This window comes from Platichthys flesus, chromosome 23 (assembly GCF_949316205.1).
Source record: "Platichthys flesus chromosome 23, fPlaFle2.1, whole genome shotgun sequence".
NCBI lineage: Eukaryota > Metazoa > Chordata > Actinopteri > Pleuronectiformes > Pleuronectidae > Platichthys > Platichthys flesus.
Genome location: NC_084967.1, coordinates 7,792,515 through 7,814,476, shown reverse-complemented (window position 1 = coordinate 7,814,476; position 21,962 = coordinate 7,792,515). Strand labels below are relative to the sequence as shown.

The 21,962-nt window shown below is 43.6% G+C and overlaps 2 protein-coding genes across 5 annotated transcripts; both read right to left on the bottom strand.

Moving 5' to 3' along the window:
- Positions 1 to 137: 137 nt before the first annotated feature.
- LOC133949168 (fibulin-1-like) lies at positions 138 to 9,222 on the bottom strand. Its single transcript, XM_062383371.1, is given in 16 exon segments — positions 138 to 840; positions 961 to 1,039; positions 1,041 to 1,102; positions 1,406 to 1,548; positions 4,254 to 4,377; positions 4,589 to 4,720; positions 4,853 to 4,972; positions 5,165 to 5,290; positions 5,416 to 5,538; positions 5,980 to 6,123; positions 6,211 to 6,348; positions 6,538 to 6,675; positions 6,924 to 7,013; positions 7,919 to 8,060; positions 8,174 to 8,309; positions 9,179 to 9,222. Coding segments are annotated over 16 exon segments (1,881 nt in total). The 3' UTR covers positions 138 to 700.
- A 1,512-nt stretch (positions 9,223 to 10,734) lies between these two features.
- Positions 10,735 to 21,568, bottom strand: trim24 (tripartite motif containing 24). Of its 4 annotated transcripts, XM_062382466.1 has the most exons (20): positions 21,176 to 21,567; positions 20,530 to 20,835; positions 19,744 to 19,862; positions 19,468 to 19,615; positions 19,056 to 19,188; positions 18,555 to 18,671; positions 18,177 to 18,291; positions 17,934 to 18,080; positions 17,727 to 17,841; positions 16,630 to 16,769; positions 16,189 to 16,434; positions 15,807 to 15,929; positions 15,559 to 15,706; positions 15,371 to 15,428; positions 14,842 to 14,968; positions 14,199 to 14,500; positions 12,979 to 13,090; positions 12,773 to 12,847; positions 12,392 to 12,553; positions 10,735 to 12,273 (listed from the first exon to the last, which is right to left on the bottom strand). In XM_062382466.1, the coding sequence occupies exons 2-20, from the start codon at positions 20,801 to 20,803 to the stop codon at positions 11,599 to 11,601; spliced, it is 3,336 nt and encodes a 1,111-aa protein (XP_062238450.1). In that variant the 5' UTR covers positions 20,804 to 20,835; positions 21,176 to 21,567; the 3' UTR covers positions 10,735 to 11,598. The 4 variants fall into 4 exon arrangements, with proteins under 4 accessions (XP_062238450.1, XP_062238451.1, XP_062238449.1 ...); XM_062382467.1 differs by having other exon boundaries at positions 19,056 to 19,185; positions 20,530 to 21,568; XM_062382465.1 differs by having other exon boundaries at positions 20,530 to 21,567.
- Between the last annotated feature and the right edge of the window lie 394 nt (positions 21,569 to 21,962).

The following is a 21,962-nucleotide window of genomic DNA, read 5'->3' as shown; positions in this document are numbered from 1 at the left end:
TTGGGTTACAGGAAAAACAGGACATCCTCTCAGGTTTAAGAAATCCTGGAAACCTATATTATGCCAACCAGAAGAGGACTGGAGCAGTGGTGGAGCTCTCCTCAGTGAAAACACGAATACAAATAACAGCACCAAGTCTTTATTATTCACGGACACTTGACCTGACGGTACAAAACACAGTTTTATTTTTCCTTTTTATCAAACGATGCGTTATAGAGCAGGTTAGTTGAAGCAGATGAAATGAAGCAAACATCAGATGGTTCCAGGGGGTTACACAACTGACTACAGAAGTGGCACTCATGACAACAAAATCTGAATTCAAATTAAACACAAAGGAGAGTGGTTAACGAGACGATAGCTGGTTATTGCCTTCAGGGAAGTAGTTTTATGCAATAATTATGCGAAAACTACTAAATCAATATCCACAAACTTGATGGAAGGAAGCAGTATGGGTCAGGGACAAACCCAGTAAATGTTGGTGCTAATCGGGGAATTGATAATTATATTTTGACTTTACTTTGGCCAACATCGAACTATCTAAAAAACAAGGGCCTGCTGTGAACTCATGTCCTGGATGGGTTGCAAACTGCAACTGTTCCTGTAATGTTCCTCACACTAAATGTGGCATTATTTAAATGCAACGTGCCAAGTTACGTGTTATTTCACCGATGTAGTACTTTCCTTCCCTTCTTGGCTGGGCTCAGAACCAGAACTCAGAGATAAAGATGCGTATGACGACAACGTTTTGATGGGAAATGGCTCCTGACTTGACATAATTCATAGCCACCTTCAGCTCCAGGTCCCGGGGGCCAACGATCGGTTTGACCTGCCGCACAACACCTGAGGGACGACTCAAATTCAGTACAGACACATATATAAAACAAGTAAATGTGTGTAATACTATAAGGGATTTGGTAAAGGATCGACTGCCTGGGTCCAGGTGGCACAATCTCCTCTTACCCATAATCTTGTTCTGGTGGAAGCGCTTCTCCACGTCGAAGGAGAAGTGTTCATCAGCTGAAGTGATCTCGAAAAAAAAAATCAGTCGCTCTGCTGGGATCGGCAGGGTAAGCTGCAACGAGGGTCCGCAGGAAAACAATTTCTGTCAGGCGAAAGGGTTTCAAGCTTTTATTAGTCCAATGGAGGAAAACCACAAAAGTGCATCCGCGTCTACAAAATCTGATATTTGTGCTGCAATTAAACAATTGTGCTGTGGGTTGGAATAGGGAATTGAATCTCATTCGCTGTGGCAGGTTGGAGGACGGAAATTTCAATGAGGCTGCAAATAATTGCTTTCAGGAGCTACTGAATCGGGTAATATGATACAACATCTTAATGAAGGCACATGCAGATAATCAACTGTGAATGTCAGAAAAGCGGTTTCTAAGAAATGAATTTGCCGTACCCTCGGGTGCGCTGAAGTCTATGAAGTATGGCAGAGAGAGGACGCTGTAGGTGATGATGTGGACGGGGTTCAGAGCACAGTTGGCGTCCCCAAATGGGCAGGCCTTAATACAACGTAAACCCATCGATACACCCGGTCTGGATCTATAAAGGAAAGACAGCCATGATACAAAAAAATATCAGAAAGTATAGAGGGAATCAAAATGGGGGGGGAAGGACTCATGACGTGTTCAAAGAAAAAAGGAAAAGAGGCATACAGACATATACAGCAGTTCGACCAAAAGTTGAATTGAGCAATAAGAGAAAAACCCTGGCAGCACCTGAATAGCCCCATAGACCTCTCTGGTTAACCAAGCGACGAGTGCCTCAGAGAGAGGCCAAACCGTGGAATCGTGTTCGTGAGGTGTCCCCCAGTGTGAAGACAGTGCCGCTTTCAAACACAACCTCAGAAAGTGCAGCGTGAGCGGAGCCGTGTAATAAGCAGCAAGCAGGTGAGTCCAAGTTGTTCGCTCAAAGGCCAAAGCCACAGGGATGATTGTGTGGTTGAAAACAGACCAGGAGAAAATCAGCAGGGGAATGTGAAAATGAATGTCTCTTGATTTGGTCAAATTACATCATATTAACACTGATGGAAAAGAAGGAAATGTAAAAAGTTTGACTGAATACGTTTAAGGCCATTCACTATGGTCCATACCTCCGACAAGGCCCAACAGTCCCCTCATGAAACCACATTCAAATTCATTAGATTCAGATACTATTCAGATCTGCAACATATTGCACACACTCCTCAATATCAGTTCCTTAAACCTGCCTGACGTTTTAAATCAAGATCCAGGAATTATTCTCTGGGAAATCAACAATGTTAAACAAAGTGACCAGAATAAATCCTGGATCCACACAAGAATTCTGTGGCTATTTTCCTGACCCACACGAGTTCTACCACAAAGTTTCACGGAAATCGGCTCTGTAGTTTTTGCGTAATCCTACTTAAAAACAATAAAACAAAAATGTCTATAATAACAAATAATACTACTAAAAATTGGTTGAGCAGTTTTAGCATTTTATAAATTAGCTGGTCATATAATCCGGTCAAAAATTCCATCTATGCATTTTCAATCAGCTCTACATTCACCAAACACTGAAAGAGGGAAGAGAAAATTGTGTGGTTGCATTTATCCAGAGCAGCTAGCAGGCTTTTCGGTATCATTTACAGTAGATTTACTGATAACCACCCAATACCAACACTAAAAGCTCCATCCATCATGTGAGCCGTAATACCGCTCCACCACTAATTGAGAGCCCACGCTGGCCGGGCCCCAGGTGCCCATAAATAAGTGCCACGCTTGTTTTTCTTTGCCGTCCGCTGAGGCGAGGCCTGTTTGATCCTACGGTGAGGCCGCTTGGAGTGGATCATAGGAAAAGTTGGTTTCTACATTAAAAAATTACCACAGAGGAGGAAGCACGAGAGTGGTGGCAGAAACCATTGGCTGTATGTGTGTGTGTGTGCTTAGATATTAAAGGGTGAAAAGCCATTTTTATCTGTCACTTTTTTTTAATTCCAGTCACATAGAAAGTACAAATAAAGTGAAGCTGCCGCAGAGACCTGAGGTACACTGAGCTTCCATCACCAATTTATTAACAATAGTGTTGTGGAGAACTGTAACAGATTATGAGCTCCATCTAGTGGTGAAAGAAATTTCCTATTATATCCACAGCTGCATCATATCCCAGAGTAAATAACAAAAAGGCCTTGACACTAGTCAAAACAGCTGAATTAAAATAAACTACTTCATCTTCGAATGTTTTTACTACACTTTAGCATGTAGGGTCCAGGACTACTAGTGAATTGTCTCTTCCAAAATGTCAGATTTGTCTGTGCAGTGAGATTCTGCCTTTTTTAACCATAAATGTGACAATTTCTTTTTGTCGCCATAAGGAAGAGAAGATGAGTAATACCTGGACCACACACACACACTTCTAAATAAGGAGTAGTTGAAATATAAAAAAAAGTCGGAAATGTTACAAATGGACGCTGGGAAAAAAAGAGAATTTGGCAAAGGAAAGAAAAGTGATGAAAAAGGAAAACCACAATTAGTGGTGGATACAAGACTTGAAATATTAGCTGTATTATTTACTATTAGTTTTACTAGTTATTTGTGTACATTTTACACAGACTTCTAATATGGCAGAGTCCTCTAGGGTCGTATTGGCTGCTCGTGTGTGACAAACACAGCAATTTTGGCCATGTACAGATGTGCCGTTCCGTAACGGATTAGCCTCATCTCCACGGTCAGAAAGAAGTCCAGAGGCTCAGACAAGGCACGGCGCAGGGAGATCACTCCTCCGTGGGCCTGATGCTGCACGGTGAAGTATCCCTCCTCGTCTCCGGACGCTATGCTCAAGAGCATGTCGTCTCCCAGGACCGAATTGGACGGCCCCATCCTGAAAACGTCGGCGGGGACGGGAGTGTTGGCGGGGAAGCTGATGTTGTAGAAGGAGATTCTCAGCGGAAGCGAGAGACATGACGCCGGGTCCCGTGTGAACTCGCAAGTTACGCGCTCACAATGGCTGAAAGGGAAGACATGAAAGGAAGGGCTCATTGGATGGAGGGAGGAAATGCTAAAAGACGCAGAGAAGTCTGGCGATGTTCTGTCAACGAAAGCCGCAGGAGAACGTCAACAGCCGGCCAAAATCAAAGTGACATCAAAGGAGATATGAGTCAATAAAAACAGTAACAGGACAGAGTCTTAAAGATCGAATATAAGTGTGAGAGATGCATCATGCACAGCTCAGGGGGACTAAATCGACAGTTTCATTTCAACAGCTCGATATAACCAAGAAGCTCTCACCCCTGTGACACTTGTCGGAAGTTCTGAGGACACTGGAGGGACAGGCAGCGGAATCCTCCCTGGACGTTGAAGCAGCCCTCAGAGTCAGAGCAGGTGTGAGTCTCTGCTGCACATTCATCAATGTCTGAAAACACGGGAGGAAATGAACCTATCAGTATGGAGAATCTTGGACAGGCTCAGACACAGGACCGTACCTTTACTACAACATAACATAAGTATTTCAATTATTAATATTGTCCCAGGGGTGATACTTGGATTCCTTTAAAATACATCCGATTCCTGAAAGCTGAAAATGTCTGAAACCGGTGGAGGTTAAGGGTTTTTCCTCTGCTGACCTTGACATGTGCGTCCATTGGGGGTCAGTGTGTAGCCAGTGGACGGGCAGGTGCAGTAGAAACTTCCTGGGGCGTTGGAGCATTGGTATGAGCACACGTGACCCCCAGCGGGCAGAGCGCACTCATCAATATCTGAGAGGAGGAGACGGACACATGGATGAGTGAACCAGTAAATCATCCTGCAATGAGGTCTCTTACATTAAAAGAAAAGATTTCCTTCCCCTCCACGGGAATAACAGCCGATGACAAGCATCAAAAACAAACCGTCACATGTTATCCCATTGATGTCACTCAGCTGGTAGCCATGGCGGCAGTAGCACTGGTAGGAGCCGTACACGTTGGAGCACTCCTGGCTGCACGGGTTCGCCTCACACTCGTTGACATCTGTCGGCATGAGAGGCAAAGGTACCAGATGTGTCTTTACAACTTGTACTTGAACACAAGAAAACCTCTGCTTTCAAATCGGGTTCTACCCTGCGCCCATCACACGCCAGAGTAAGAAGGAAAATGTCTATGCAGCGTGTAACTGGATTTTTTTAGTCAACAGAGGCTCAGACGTGATTTAAGTCAGTCTACCTTCACAGTTTCTGTTGTCATGGGACAGTCTGAAGCCCGTGGTGCAGCTGCACAGGTAGGACCCCTCTGTGTTCTCGCACTTGTGGCCACAGAGTCGTCCGGGATAGTGCCTGCACTCGTTGATATCTACAGAGCACACGGAGGACAGGTCGTGAATTACAGGTCTGAAGCGCTGTCGATGTGAAAATACAAATTCAACAGACATATAGGACACCATGCTAAAATTCCAACAGAAAAGGTAAATACAGTACCTTCACACAGTCTGGCGATGCTGTTGAAGACGAAGCCAATTCTGCACTCACAGCGGTATGATCCCACAAGGTTCACACAGCCGTGGATACCACACACATTTCCTGTACGACACTCGTCTACATCTGTGAGGAGAGAGGCCAGCGAGTGGGAGAGAGACAGAGGAAGGGAAGTAACATGGAGATTAATGTGAAATCCAATAATAAAGCCTTAGACTGAACATAAAGATGTAAGTTGGACAGCTCCCCAAACGTACTATTTAATTTGTTTTTTGATGTTGTAAAGTCAGGGTCATGATTGACAGCGGACACTGATTTACAATTGGTTGAACGCGAGTATCGCCACTTGCAGGCATACAACTGTCTGCGTGAACGGTAACGACTTTATGGGCAATATCACAAGCATGCACACAGCTATACGATGTAGTAATAGAGCAAAACACCAAGTTATAGATCTCCTAGTTATCATGAGAAGTGTAAAGGAATGCTGGTTCATTATAGAACGTTTACAGTCCCTGATTTACAGTCTCTGATTTACACAGAGCACATACATGTATCAGCTTCTACCTTCACAGCGTGTGCCGTCCTGGATCAGATGATAGCCTCTTCCACAGCTGACTGTGTTCCTGCGGCAGGTGAAGGAGCCCTCTGTGTTGATGCAAGTGTGTCCAGACAGGCATGGACTGGTGTTGGCCACGCACTCATTTATATCTGAGACGACAAAAAAAAAATCTACAGCAAACCAGCTCAGCTTTTGACCTGTGAAAGGTTTTTACCTAATAGTGACACCAAACTCACCGATACAGCGGCCGATGGCGTCCTGGATGAACCCTCCAGTGCACCCCTCCGTCGGGTGGCAGCGGAACGAGCCAACTGTGTTGTTGCACGTAAAGTCTGGTCCGCAGTTATGGGTCCCCAAAGCACACTCATCAATATCTGGAACAAGCAAGATGATTGCATCATAAATACGCAGTGCACCTGAACAAATACTCTTAAATACTGCATGTTTTAGGTGGATTATAATTGCAGGATTAGAAGGAATTGTAATACGTAGCAATTACAGCAAGCCATATTGTGATTTGAATTTGAATTTATGTCATGTCCACAGTGGTCCTGACTGGTTACCTTGGCAGTTGTTGTTATCCTGGAGTTCGTACCCAGTACCACAGCTGGTTTCCCTCTGACAGCGGAAGGAGCCCTCCGTGTTGATGCAGGTTTGGCCGGAGACGCAGTTGTGGCTGCCCAGTTGACACTCGTTAATATCTGAGGAGAGAGAGAAAGCCACTAAATCATATGAAACTTGAATACTGGAGCATTTTCAGTAGATTGAGCAATCACATTTTCACATGACAACATTACAACTCCCCAAAAGTGAAGCCAAAGGTCCCCAATCGCCACCTGGTGGCTGGCTGCAGAATAGGTCAAAGATCCCGCCTCGTCCATGTTAACTGATTGGACATGGACCAAACTAAAAAAATCTAAGTAGATATTACATTTTTCGCATTACGTACCTTCACAATTCACTCCATCATTTTCAAGCTGAAAACCATTGCGGCAGTCACATGTCCCATTAGCTGCACTCAGCTGAGAGCAAGAGGAGCCTGAAAACATCACAGGCACAAATGAGGAAGAAGTCATCTCAGTGTCACAGGAATAACGTGACTTGCTGATGGAAGACGGAGGGTTAGATAAGAAGGTGCCCAAACTACTGGTATCAACTACCTCTTGAGGATAGGCAGTTAACACCAGCAGGGCTCCATCCGCAGATCTCACGGGAAAGACAATTCAAGAGCCAGTAAAGGAAAGCATTAGGGGCTGAATTCTCTGAAATATGATGTATGCAGTCACAGTGACCTTTAATCTTAAACCACCAAAATCAGATTTAATCATCCTTATGTCCAAGTGGAGCTTTGTTTTGCGAATTAGGAGAGGTTCCCGAACTGTATTGAAAAGATATCGTGTCCACAGAGGTGGGACGGACACACTGTACAAACAAACCCAAGATTCCTCCACATTCAACCACTTCTTTTTTTTTACAGCAAACACAATCAAATTCCCAGCATACCTTAAGAGAACAGAGGTCAGACAACTCATCACAAGGTACGACAGACATCTCTGTTGTCTCTTATCACCCCCGGCCTTTGCTCCACATGATGTGACTGTTAATGCAGATCCCAGCTTCCCTACGTGTGTGAAGCCGGCTCGGAGACAGAAGCCGTGAGTTGCAACTAGTCACCATTTGGCAGCGTGTCTACAGCTTTTCCCAGAGCACACCCCTGTGACCTTGTCTGTCTGGTTGTCTGGCCAACTTGTGGGAAGCAATGTGTGTCACCAAGGCTGTTTGTTCAGCCCTGTGTCTTCCAGGCCTAATAAAAACATGTTCTAATGATATCCCATTGACTATTTTACTGATGTCTTCATTGACCGTGAGCGTATAAAGGAGGATAACACAGAGTGAAGCTAATCAAGACACAAAAGGCTGAAGTGAAATGCTCTTTTTTTTTACCCTCAGGCTTTGGTGTGGCCTCTGTGTTGTTGCCACAGCAGGATTTAGCCGTGTGTTCACAGTGTTTCCCCAGCGTCAGACCCGGCAGCTCGCAGTCCCAACTCAGGCCCGTCATGCCGAGCATGCAGCAGTCACAGCAGACCTACACAGGTGGCCGGTGAAAAGAAAAAAGAAATCCACACTCAAGTTGAGATGATTTATAAAGTGTCAGGAGAACGTAGAGGTGAAGATATTGACATCGGGGAAAAGAGCCACCTTGGAGACCTGCTTTTGCCTGAGGTCTCCCCTGAAGAACGCCGTCTCGCAGGCCCCTTGACTTCGGGCCAGTTGAACGCCCTTGTCGCAGAGCTCGTCTACGACTGTTGCTTCGCAGCACCGCTCCTGAGCGATCCTGGAAACAGACGGCACAAAATCTGGCATGAAACCTCAGCCAGAACAGAAAGAGGGGCTGGATAACAGAGCATGGAAAGGAAATCTCAATATTAACATTAGATCGGGTTGATCAAGTGTTTGTGTTGAAATACCTTACATTTTTACTTGGTACTATAAGGAGCCTACACACATATATAACTAAATGTTATGACACAAAGTAACCATATTCTTTTTATTTATTTGTATACTGGAAAATGCTTTATTTAGTTGATTTGAATTCTTTTTCCAGTTTCTTCCTGCCTTTCTGTGCCAAATGTCCCCTCCTCTGACCTCCTCCATGTGTTGACCAGGTGTTCCTATGTTCCAGCACTCATCACCTCCCAGTTCTTTAAAAGTCAAACGGGGGGCCCTTCAGTGTTAAAGTGCTCCAGGGGGCCACTTAACGCCCTGTACTTACTGCCCAGTTATACGAGGTAAACCTCCCCTGCAGTGGGAACATGTTTTGCGGGGCTGGGGGAGATGATTTGCAGGCTCGCAGCCCTGTTGGCTATTTCCTGCTTCTTTAAGATACACACTGGTCTACAGCACGTACGCGTTTCCCACTGCAACGTTTCACACTTTCACTTTATTCTGAATCCAGCCTGATGTATAATGACCCCCCCATTGAAAAGCTAAACCCTATGTAGTATTTCTGTTGTTAGATTTGAAACTATTTCACACTAATGAAACCACATTTAAATGTATAAGATCTGGTATCCAAATTGCACACACTCAGAAATAGTATCCCCGTTCAAATATTAAAACGATTCCCTGAGAAACTGTCACAACTTTCAGGAAATGATTCGCACCAAATTTGTGCCAGAAAACACATCTTTCTCTTGCTCTCACGTGTCTGTGCCCAGGGCGCTGGCCCATTCTCTCATGGCCTCCATCATGAGACCCACTGGGAGGAGCAGTGTTGTCGAGAGAAACCAGGTGTCTCTTACCTGCAGGTGTGTGAGGAGGAGATGAGGGGAAGGAATGAACAGTCCTGTTCTCTCAGGGCCCCGGCCCTCCCCTCCTGGCAGCACTTCAGTATAGTGGGATGCTGAGACTCTGAATGGGTGGGGGGGTGATGACATGTGGATTATTATTAAGACACACATCAGAAACATTGCATGCTGGGGGGGGGGGGGCTCACACACTCTCACACACACAGATCATGGAAACAAGGCTGCAGCTGAACTCCTACACCACCACGAGAGGAGGCTGTGCTATTCTCAGAACCGAATACGCGTTAAATCGTGGGCAGTTTACAATCACACTCGCACCTGAAACGCAAAAAAAGTGACTTCCTCACCTTGTGCCTGCAGAGCTCCGCACAAAGAAAACAGGAGAAGCGCCCACTGCGCCATCGTCTCATGAATGGCTCAAAGTTAGCGGTGATTTCGATGTGAAAAGACTGTGTGTGAGAGAGAGAGAGAGAGAGAGAGAGAGAAGGAGACAAGTACATCTCTCAGACCTGTGCAGGGGGGGTTGAGATTTGGGGGCGGGAGGAGGGAGTCAGGGCCGCAGACAGACAGACACACACACACACACACACACACACACACACACACACTCACACACACACACACACACACACACACACAGACATCTAACATATAAATCACAAAACACTACAATAAGTCAGGGTCAGGGTGTTGGCTCTGATTTGCAATTTAGAGCCAACACACTAACGTCCAATCCTGTTACAATGTAAATAATCAGTTTGCATTTTATTTATTTTTAAATTTTCCTCGTTTGCAGATTTATTTATTAACTATAAAAATAAAATTACAAAAAATATATTATAGCATATGTTGTATTCACTTATTGTATCTTATATAGGTCTTGTTTTCAAAATAAGGTTTGGTTTTAATTTGCAATGTTATATTTAAGGATGTTTTACATATATTTTTTAGAGCCCCATGGTGTAAGTATAGAACAAAAAGCTATATGATCATTTGTGTGTGATTGTACTAATTTTAGTCACCTCTTTAGGGTGACTAAAGGTCAGGACCAGTGGACCTAATGGGGACTAAAGCCCAGTTCTAATGAGGCTAAATATCATTTCTGAGTTTGTGGTTGAGGTCAGTGTTTATGTTAGGCTGTCCACAATGAATAGAAGTCAATGCAGTGTGTGTGTTGTTATAAAGATGAGAAGAGCAATATGATCTGAACACAACACTGTTTATTACAAATATTGTAAATGCAGGTATTTTTAATGCTCAACATTGTGTAGAGTTAATTTACAGATCAAGCGCAGTTGGTTTTGTGATTAAGTTTTACAGGACTTCAAATAATTATTTTTATCTCAGGTGAGTTCATGATTTTACAGGAGGGCTAAGTTAAAAGTCAAAAAGGTTTTTGACTAAACGTGTGCGATTTAATAAGATTCCGGCAAAAACAACAAAACAAAGAGGTGACATAAAAGCATGTTTTTAATGATGCAGACGGACAAGGTCACAATCTGGAAAACACACCGCTGTCAGAGGCCGACAAGGACAAAATGATAATTGTGTCTCTGAACAATCTCGGAGCGATAATATTTCAATAAATAAAAGTCTGCGAAGAAACACAACAAGGCGGCTGCGTGATGAATCATCTTTGGGATTCAGGGGAGTAAGAGACCTTGAAGTGGCCACATTTCTTTTTAAAACTAACCGTGATAACAATTTCTGTTTTGTTCCCAAAAAGTTATCAATCTCATCGTCACACTGATATGAGGGTCACTTCTTTGTACAGTATATACAGCAGCCCTATTTGTTGGATACGAAGCTTATCAAAATAATAAAATAGAAAATAATACTATTGCAGTAAAACACCACTTGCTTATGAACCAGGTGGCTGGTACAAGTCTATAAACACACAAAAACAGAGGCATTGATATTTATATTAAGACATCGCACATGCATTTCTGATCCAAAGTCTTGTTTCCTTATTCCAACTGCAGCGTTTGTGCCTCAAGTTCATGGCGTCATTTTATGCAGTGATTAGATAACGGGTGATAACGTACACATGATCCTATCAACAAACAGTTGTGTGCTTCTTAGTGTCGTCATTATCACAGAACTGTAACCTTTGTATAGCGATAACACAAAGAGTTTATTCAGTCCCTTAAATGTGCATCACTCTCTCTAAATACGTCTCTTCAGTGGAGCCGGACGCTTTCCCCCCTATTGCAAATATAACATGGTACAAAATCTGACTGCAGCACATGGAGGTCCCCACTGGGGCCGATTCTGTGGAAGACTAAAATCCTCTTTTTTCTACTTTCTCTCCGCCATCTACCCTGACTCCTCTTTGGCTGGGTCTGCTGCCTCCTCCTCCTGGGTTTCGGCCGCATCTACAGTCTCCTCTGCAGGGTGGTCAGGGTTCTCTTCATTTGGAGAGCAGGGGGCGACCCCGTCTTTTGTGCCACTATCAGCGGCGAGAGGGCTTTTCACCTCCTTCACCTCCTTCACGGGAGCCTTCTCATCTTTCTCTGGATCTGTAGGAGAAGTGGCGTCCTCAGCGGTGGCAACCTTCTCCTCTGTCTCCTTCTCTTCCGTTTCCTTCTCCTCAGTCTCCTTCTCCTCAGTCTCCTTGTCCTCAGTCTCCTTGTCCTCCATTTCCTTCTCCTCCGTCTCCTTCTCCTCCTTCTCCTTTTTGCTCGTGTTGGTTGCCTTCTCCTCAGTTTCCAACTTTTCCTCCTCTTCTGCGGCCGGCGCCTCTTCCAGAGGAGCCAAATCCTCTTCCACAGGGGGGATTCCTGGTCCTGCAGGACTCTGTGGTTTATCATCTTCCATGGGCGCCACATTGTCTGCCATCATTTCTTCATCCTCGTCGATCTCGTCCTCTAAAGGAGGGATCATCTGATCTTCCCTGCCACCAGGGAAGATCTTATCTGGGTAGGCGATCTTCAGCTGCTCCTCAAAGTAGTCCTCCAAGTACACGCCTGCGCTGCCCACTTCTGAGGTCACCTGGACAGTCAGTGCACAGAAAGGACAATGAAAGAGGAAGTTTGTACTTGAGCCCATAAATGATTGTTAAGTTAAGTTGTTAAGTTGATTTATGTTATTTGTAAAATGTGATTTTTACCTTGTAATATTTGGCACAGTTGAAAAATATGAGCCTGACATCGGCGACAAATCCCTCCAGACACATGTAATATTCACCGTCCTGCGACTTAGACTCCAGTCTCCTCTTCACTATCGACAAATCCATCGGCGTCTTGATCAGCTCTTTGTACCGCTTGGTCTCCTGCATGGGGAAAATAATTCAAAGTTTGAGATAGGGTTGGTAATCCAGGAAAAGCTAGCAAGGGATGGCTAAACGTGGAAAATATTCAACCGATCGACCCATTCCTCCCATCATATTTCAAATCAACCAGCAGATACGTGACCAGTTTAGTTCTATTTTCTAACCAGAGGTGTTTTTGTTTTTAATTCCACTGATAGACCACTGGATACAGATCCTTACCGATGGAGAAGCAGGTTGCTGGAAGTCAGTGCTGAAGTCGTTGCAGAACAGACGCAGGAGCAACCTCTCACAGCTCTGAATAAATAAAAGGAGGAAAGATTAGGTGCAAATTGTTCAGGAGAAGGCATTTATCTTGATGGAAGTTAAGGGCCTCTCACAAAAGAATTATAATAGAAACAGCAGATGAGGAAACTGAGTGAGCGTACCCTTCTATTGACTGGTGAGAATTCCTCAGAGACGACCTCATCCTTTCTGTCGGAGTCGTACACCATCTCAGGTGAGACCAGGTCTCGGCAGAATGAACAGAACCACTCGCCACTGAGGAGAGGAGACATGTGAGGACACTGAGAGCTGTGAGGACACTGAGAGCTGTCAGGACACGTGTGAGGATTAACAAAGTACCGACTCTGCTCGCAGGGCCCTCAGCACCTGGAGGAGAGCTCAACAGCATCTTCATCATTAGTCTTCACGTAGAATCCTCGAATTAGTTCTACTCTAATCACATTAAGAGATAAGAAATACAGGAACTGTTGTGTGAAGAGGAGGTGTAATGCTTAAGACAGCACATTACTGAAAACGTTATATATTTCCTTTTTTGCGCAAGTATTTGCATTAGTGTATCTACTTTGCTTTCCAGATCTTCCTTCATAATCCTCTAATATAATCAAATGTGATGGAAGCATATTTTCAGATTTTTATAATTGTTAAAAAGTTGTTTGAAAAAAAAAGGAATACTTGAGCTGTCAAAGTTTAAATAAGTAAGTACAAGGGAAAGTGAAACTGACCTGAAATCACTTACCAACACCCTTATAATCTCAATACTTTCTTATCATTAATTATACTGAAAGTTAGTTAGAAATAGTCCCTCAACCTCCTTGTTTTGGAATTAGACAAAGTTGCGCACATTATCAAGCCGTAGAAGTCAGGTATCGATGGAATCAAAGTGAGCATCATCAAACGTCACATCTTATTCGTCTGTTATTTTACTTTGTCAAAGCCCACAAAGCTCAATCCTCTATGAAACGGATTGGTATAATATACCCCGGAAAATAAATGAGGTGTCTTTTTTCTCCTCTATTCTTTTCCTTTATTGGGTCTGTTGATTGCCTATTTAAAAATGTGAAGACTATTTAAGAAATACCTGAAAAAAGAGAACTGTTGTTTACAGTTGTTGTGTGGCTCGGGAGAGGGAGGTCTTGGATATCCTACCTCCGGGACCTGAGCCTAGATAAGCGGTTGGATGGATAACTGTGATAAATGTTTTTCTAAGACTAAATGTGCAGCTAGTAAAGCTTCAAAAACCACACTCTCCATCGGGTACCATATTATTTATTAACTTCTGCCTATTAATTCCTGTGGTGGCACCCAACATACGCTGTAAATGTTTGACATCCCCGTGTCACCGCGAGACAGTCTTGTCTCTCACCTGGGGGACTCGTTCAGCGATGGGATGTGGCAGGTCAGGTGGAAAACTTTGGGACACTTGTCGCAACACAGCAGCTCTCCTCCGTTCTGACACACGGCACACCAGTCCTCGTTGGGATCTTCCTCCGGCTCCGCTCTCTTCACAGACTCTGGCTGAGCAACTGGCTGAGGACACTGCTCTTTCCCAGTGTTGGACTCTGATCCAGGGACCAGGTTTGGGACAGTCACCTTCTGCTGCAGCCGGGGCATTGACTGAGCCCCGGTGCTGCTGTCGGGCAGGCTGGACCCAACGCTGGACTGCACCTGTAGCCAATGAAAAAGCAGGATATATATAATCAAGTTACAAGACTGACAGTAAAAAAAAAGGGATAATTAGAAAGCAAGGACTTGACATTTTTGATTAAGGAGACAGAATAGTCCTTTAACTTCAGCCGTTTTCGGATAGAATGTATGGATATGTCGTAAAAATCGGTATAAATAAGTTTATCAGCACATCGACACCAGCGTCAGCTCGTATCGCCAAAAGCTGTCAAATCAATGTCAAAAAGCAGCTTTACAAACTACTACATACTAAAACTGTGCCACTTTAGAGCACCTTTAACAACATATTACACAACTAAATACATTTTTTAAATTGTTCTTACAAAGTGAACTTCATCCTCGTCCTCTGGTTCATCTTTGATGATGATAATGGGCCCTGGGGACGTCCTTCTCCGTCGCTTGGCTGACGGGGCAGACGTCGGCTCAGAACTCTGCTTCCAGGAAGACGTCCTTCATCGCACAGATTGTCAGAGACAGGAGAAGAAGATAAGCACCAATATAGATTGAACAAATACGCAGTGACCTTCAGCTGGTTTAAAAGATCAGATTGTCTTCTGAACGTCAAGATACACGTGAATGCAGTAGAGGAAAAAAAAAAAAAAAGTGTCACAAGGACATATTGCATTTTTTATATGCTAGGATTAGATAATGATTGTAAACAGTGACGTAAACAAAGGCTTTCAAAAAAGTGACACAATCTACAATAATTTCAAACAAACCTCAGAATAAAAACATCTGACAAAGGTCAACAGTTTCATGATGAGATAAGGCTAAACCAAGAATCAAGTAGTCAGTCCTGAAAACTAAACTTTGACAATTTAAAAGCCCTGTTTTATCAGGATCTTTTCTTACCCTGTGCCTCGGTCTGAAGACGAAGGTTTGGCCATCGGGGAGTTCTGCCTTGCTTGAACTAGAGAAAAGAGGATGATAAAAAAAAAACATAAAAAATCTGGAAATTGTTATGTAAAGCATTAATTTTTTTTAATCTTATTCACAGAGTTTTTCTCCGGCTGCGACTCCACTGAAGCTCAGACACTGACCTGCCATGTGGTTAAGTGTGCTTGTTTTATCTGATGATGCTGAGGCGAGACCTGGAACGTAGCTGGGTTTGGGGATGGAGACTGAGATGGACGGGACCGTTGCACTGGCTTCACTCCTCTTCAGGAAGGAGGGCTCAGGCATGCCCCTCTGAAGAAAACAAAACAAATATAGGGTGAAATTAACAAGACAAAGTTAAAAATCCTGCTAAAGTCAGACTGAAAATCTCTCTGATCCCTCTCGTACAGACCTGCTGTAGGGACATCTGTGTCGCTGCTCCCGCAGACAGAGGCTGTGGGTAGCGAGAGGTACCCTGCAACACATCCCCGGGTTTAGGAGGGAAGCTGGAGCTATTGATCAGATCTCTCAGAGACTAGATGTGGAAAAAAATCAAGTTGAAAGCTTAGTTCAGATTTTATAAATTAGTGTCAATTATTCCTATTATTTTGTAGGGATTTATAAATACTATCAATTAAAGGTTAAGACACACTGCTGAATAAAACATTGGTACAACAAATTCTTTAAGAGTCTTTCTGTTATTTCAATCTTTGATAAGTTTGATATAAATAAACAAGTTTGTCCTACTTCCAACACACACCCATACATCCAGTTTCAAATCTGCAGTCACTTACCTGAGCAGGTGTGTATCCCGAGTTGTGAAGCATGGAGGAGGTGGGACTTCTCGTGTTGGGCTGGGAACTCCCATACCTGCGTCCCGGTTGTGCCAAACCTAGGGGTCCCTGGGAGGGTGAGGATCCTCCGTGGACTGGCCTGGTCGGCGGCGGAGGGCCAGGGGGTCCCGGGAGCCGGACGTTCTGGTACCAGGACCAGTGGTTGGGAGGGGGCTGTCTGTGGGACTGTTGGGAAAGCTTGTCAACCTTGGACAAAGGGGTGGTTGAACAGTTTCAGTGCTGGTAGAGGCTGGACTTTAATTATGATCTTAAAAGGTAAAGAGCACTAAGAAAATGTCACAGTACTCGAGAGGCAAGCAAAGAGTGCAAATAAATATTCACCCCTATCCCCTTACTTTTTACACAGGACTAGTTAACTTGTCAGGGAATCAAAACCAATACCTGCATCTGGAGCTGGGCCAGCGTGCTCTGACGCTGCTGAGCGGAGAGCGACAGAGCTCCAGCAGCCGCCTCTGCTCTGGGAGGTGCTTGGTGGTTGGGGATGGGCGGTCGTCCCGGGCCCCTTTCTACCGTAAGTGCACCTGGACAACACAAGCAAATAATAACTATGAATAATCACTGAGTCCTCTGACTGATGGGGACTCACACAGTTCATTGGCTAAGGACTATTGTAAAGGATTCAAATCGATGCAGCACAACTTGAGACTTCATCTTTGTCTTGTAAACCCTGCTGCTTCAAATCAGTTAACTACTGAAAAACGATAAACACACTTTGATGTGTAAAAGTTCTCCTTTAAAAACCAAACAACTGTTGCTGCCTTTCAGAAAATAACAGACTTCATAGCAATGTTCTACAATGTACAGAATGTCTAGCGCTTGTGTCACAAAAACATTGCATTGATCAAATATACTTATTTCTCTGTATGTATTTAACATTTTCTCCAAATGTAACACTATGTAAAATCGATTTGATATATTTATCTCCCAAAGCACCATCATTTTAATCGCAGATGCAGTCAAGATATTCATCCAGGTGATTCCCTCCTCTTCTATTTTTCTGTCATGCTTAAGACTTAGGTTAGCACCACATACATGTGCAAAAATAAATGTATGATAATCCAGAATTTTATATTTTCAAGAACGAATGTGAGATTAAGAAAAATTGTATTAAGGCCAGGGAGATTAATACACTGGAAGGTGTAGATGTGAATTTAATCTGTCTTGTTTACTAAATTCAAAGAGCACCCTGACAAAGATAGAACAAAGGTTCAGGAAGATATGGTCGACAATTCTTTCCAAGAAACTGCACAGAACTGTGGATTTATTTTGAAAGAACATATTTTCCTCCTCCCTGATGTAGATATTTTAACATTATAAATCATCAAGGATTCTGGGTCTAACCTTTAATCACATTGAGCTTCAATTCTAGAAAGCTCTCATGTCGTCAATCTTTATTTTAGGTCTATGTATTTCTGCAGGCAGCCAGCATCACTGCTGATTGCACAAATGGTGAGTGTTTCTGATAATGTGATCTTTACCAAGGTCTACGTTAGTGGCCCAGAAACCGGAGCGACACTGGAAGCGAACTGAACTCTGAGGGACGATGGAAGGATTACAGCTTGCTCTCATCAGGTAATGGATCTGGTAAAGGATCTAGGAGACAACAGAGAGGCACATTCAACAAGTGTCACTGAAATCATAACACAATTGTCGTATTTTGTCAAGAAATTATTGTAAAAACTCACCAGCCTCTTGCAATACAGCAGAGCTGTTCCACTGTGGCTGGCTGTGGCCCATTTTGTAAAGCTTATTACATGATCGAGGTGCCGACTCAGCGAGTTGACGTCGTCTTGTTGCTTTTTCAAACCCAGCTCGTGTTCTTTAGTTAGACCCTGAGATCATGAAATATAAAAATATATCTCACAATTGACTTTGAAAAGGTCATTATTTTTAACATGGCGATAAAAAAAATCAGACAAACACTGTACCTCAAGCTGGTTAACCAGAATCTTCCCCTTCCTGTTGATCTCCATGATCAGGTTACAGATGGACTTCTTTATTTCATTTGTTACAGACTTACGGTTTTCTTCAACTTGTTGAAGTCTGAGAGGATCAAACAGAAAATAAAAAATATATCATCCGCTACTTTGACCCAATGTCTTTTGAATATCGTTGAATTTGCTGAAATGAAAGTCTCATTATGTATATGTAGCATTTCAGTGTTCTTAATTAAGTTTTAAACACATTGTATTACACCTGCAGTGCATATAGACCAGAGGCCTGTACTGCGAAACAGGATTTGCTGTAATCTGGGTAAATTCAGGTTTAGTCCAAATTACGATCACAGCTGTTGAAACAAACTTTACCCGTTGCTGATACAGCTGGACACTTCTTCAATGGTTCTTCGTTTCTCTTGTAACTGCTGCGTCATGTTCTCCAGGTACTGCTTGTGGTTTCTGTAAGCATCCTCCAAAAACTGGTAGCTGGACACAAAGAAGATCAAAGTGTGTGATGAACAGAAGAAAATAAAACTCCTTCAGCTGAATTACTCATTGGGTATTTTTTGGGAACAGACAAAGGGGCTTTAAAAGAAATACTAACACCTCAATGTATTTTGATCTGTTTCTGACAGTAAACAGGTTTTAACGCACAGCACATTATGAATGACAAGGGAAAAGGACTTGCTTAAAATTCAAAGCAGGCTTGCTAAATTATCTGCAATGCTGTAACAAGCTGCTTCTCCACAGGAGGCTATAAAGGGACCCGGAGAACTTCCCCACAATTGGGTCCGGAGGTTGCCTTTCTCACATGGACCATGCAAAGAAAAATACACTGTTTTGTGTTAAGGGGAAAACAATGGCACATACTTGTGATCCTTGTGCTTAAGCAGCTGACAGTCTCGACAGGTGAGTCGGTCACACGTCTCACAGAACAGCTTCAGGGGCTCCTGCTTGTGGACGTCACAAAACACGGGTTTCTGTGTGGAAAGGCCAACTGCTTCTAGGATAAAACAAACAGTATATTTTCTTTGTCAACAAAATGAAACAGCTTAACATTTCCTTTGTATGCTTATTGTCAACATTATACATATAGCCCCCAGTCCACAGCACCTTAGGTGGTTTGCAGAATATTCAAAATAAATCTGTATTTGACAGAAATCATATTATCGCTTAACTACAGAATGGATGAATGTGCCATAACTTAGGTTTAGAAAAAAATGCTGATTATTAGGTTATATACTTTTGTTCCAGAGAATTGCTGTGCACAGACGCACACTACCTGGAGACATCTCCTCCTTCTGTCGTATGGTGTGATCCCTGGTGAACTTGACCCGTTGGTGCGCCTCAACGCACGTCAGGCACAGAAACTCCACACACTCCACACAGTAACCTGTTGCTTCTGTGTTGTCATCGCAGCTCATACACACCTATTTAACCCAAGTAGAAAGAACACAACCAATTTGTTAAAAACCACCAATGTAGTTTGGGGGAGAGTGGTGTCATAAAGCTGAATTGTTGCTCATGTGAGAGGAAATGAACAGGATGTGCAGGTGACCTGGCTGCTTTTCTCCATGGTGCTGCTCGGCATCTCAGCAGAGTCCTTGACAAAGTAATTATCCAGCACGTCCATCTCCCAGCATTCCTGTCTGCATACCGGACAGCGGAGGGCTCCCACTGAAGCAAGAGACCAGGTCCATCATTCAAAATGTCACATCCTATTCACTGACATAGTATCATGTTTTATAATAAATGCAGGGCATTGGCTATTAGTTACAGGATATTCCGACAATGACACCAGCATGAGAAATGCGTCCGATACTGCCTAAAATGCAAGGTTGGACATATGGAAATCAATTCTACTTTACTACTCCAAAACAGCAGTTGAGCTGTACTGGCAAGGACTGCTTCTGGAGCCTTAACGTAGATGGACCACACACTTTTGGAACGGCTCGGACTCTTGAAGTTAATTTCCACATTCACTTTCTCCATTTATATTTCAGAAACTAAAAAGAGTGTTAAGCCTGGAACCAGCTCGGAGATGAGCCATGGCCATGAAACATTAGATCTGGAGCCCAAACATATTAGCCTACGGGAAAAGGCAAAAGTAGAAGACTGTGTGAATTATTGTTAGAGTTCAGAGTAGCTGTTATCAGCATACCGGAACATCCAGAGTGATAAGCACCTATGATATTAACTTGTTGCTTTCAGACATACGGGATATCCCAGCATGCGTCACTCCTATCCTTGCTTCATCGCAATCTACCACAGTGTCATGAACCACAACAGCCTCGTGAGTCGTGACACTGACAGGACCTGTAGGCATCGAGACGTGTGTACTCACGTGGTTTGTTGTTGTCGACCTGACCCTGGGAATCCCGCCGGGGGTCGGCGCTCCTGAAGGGGGGCGGCAGACACCTCTTGCAGAAGGAGTGGAGGCACGGCAGCAGCTTGGGCTCCCTGTTGTGGAAGCTCAACTTGCAGATGGGACAAGTGTCCATGAGCCCGATGGTGCCCGGCTGCTTGAGCCTCTCCTCCTGGGCTGGCAGACTCTCCGCCTCGTTCTCCACGATGATGACAATGTCGTCGTTGTCGACATTATCGACCCTTTCGTCCATCGCTTCTCCCGATCAGCGATCTTCTCAGGCAACTGATCGTTACAGCGGTGCGATTAAAAACAAAAGCAGAGCCTCAGATTTTAACTGAAGCCAGCCCGACAGGGGATATCATCACCGACCCGGCGCATTACAACATTAGATACGCAGCCATTTTAACACCGCAAACTGTGGTTTACTAGACGGTACTTTCACCGCTTGGGTTTGAGAATGACTTCCGTTCTGGAAGCTAAATTAGCGAGCTAGCTTGATTTGAGTGCACATATGCTAAGGGTCAATAAATAGGGGTTTCCCCGCGTTTGTTGCGCTTCCCATTAAAAACGGGCAACAATTAATATCGCACGGTCACTTGTGAATTAAAATAAGGCTACATACAAAGTGTTTAGAGGCTCATGGGTCCAGGGGGAAAGCGACCATCTGTGCGCTGGCTTCTCAAAACACAAACGATGTACATACCCACAAGTCACTGCGGTGTATTAAAGAGACAGTCACACTGTGCTGGTGTCGCGTCGCGGCCCGTTCCCCCGTTTGACTGTGTCCCAAAGCAATGTGTAAACCTTTAAAACAATTAAAAATAAAACCCCTCCTTGTGCGTAAATGTCGTTCTGAATACAAACACCAGCGGTGGGTTCAATTAGACTGTGGCTCCCTCAACAACACTTTCACAATAAACTGGATCAGGCGATATATAAAAAAATACCTGCTCCTTAAAGTAATTCTGCTAAGAAACTATAGTATTTAAAATAATGTTATATCTAGAACAAAGCCAATAGCGCACACAAGAACCAGTCATTAGATTATGATCAATTGTTTAATAATGGTATTATAAATGTGAGTCAGCTGTTAAATAACGAAGGTCTCTATGAAAATACTCAGAAAGTACAATTTACCAATCACTCCAAAAAAAAATAGCTATCCAGTTTGAAGTTTCGCCCTAAAGGTTTTATGTAAGTTTACAAATATGTACTTTCTCCTTCCAGGACAGTGTGACCTGCTTTGTTTGTGGCCCCTGGATATTTGACACAAATAAAGGTTTAGTGTGCAGAATCTAGTGATAGTGGTGAGGCTGCGTTTCTCAGCTCTCCATCCCCTTCCCAACATGAAGGAGATCCTGTGGTAGCCTTCAGTTGTCATAAAAAAAATCAAAAGGTGTGTTTGTTTG

Bases quoted from the DNA above. Each gene is read 5' to 3' on its own strand.
- trim24 (XM_062382465.1), bottom strand. From the start codon at position 20,803: ATGGACGAAAGGGTCGATAATGTCGACAACGACGACATTGTCATCATC. The intron at 18,081-18,176 runs GTACAGTGTTTG...TCATGATCTCAG, and splicing joins TTCTGGTTAACCAGCTTGAG to GGTCTAACTAAAGAACACGA. The intron at 15,429-15,558 runs GTCAGTGTCTGA...TCTTTTCTCTAG, and splicing joins CACACTTAACCACATGGCAG to TTCAAGCAAGGCAGAACTCC.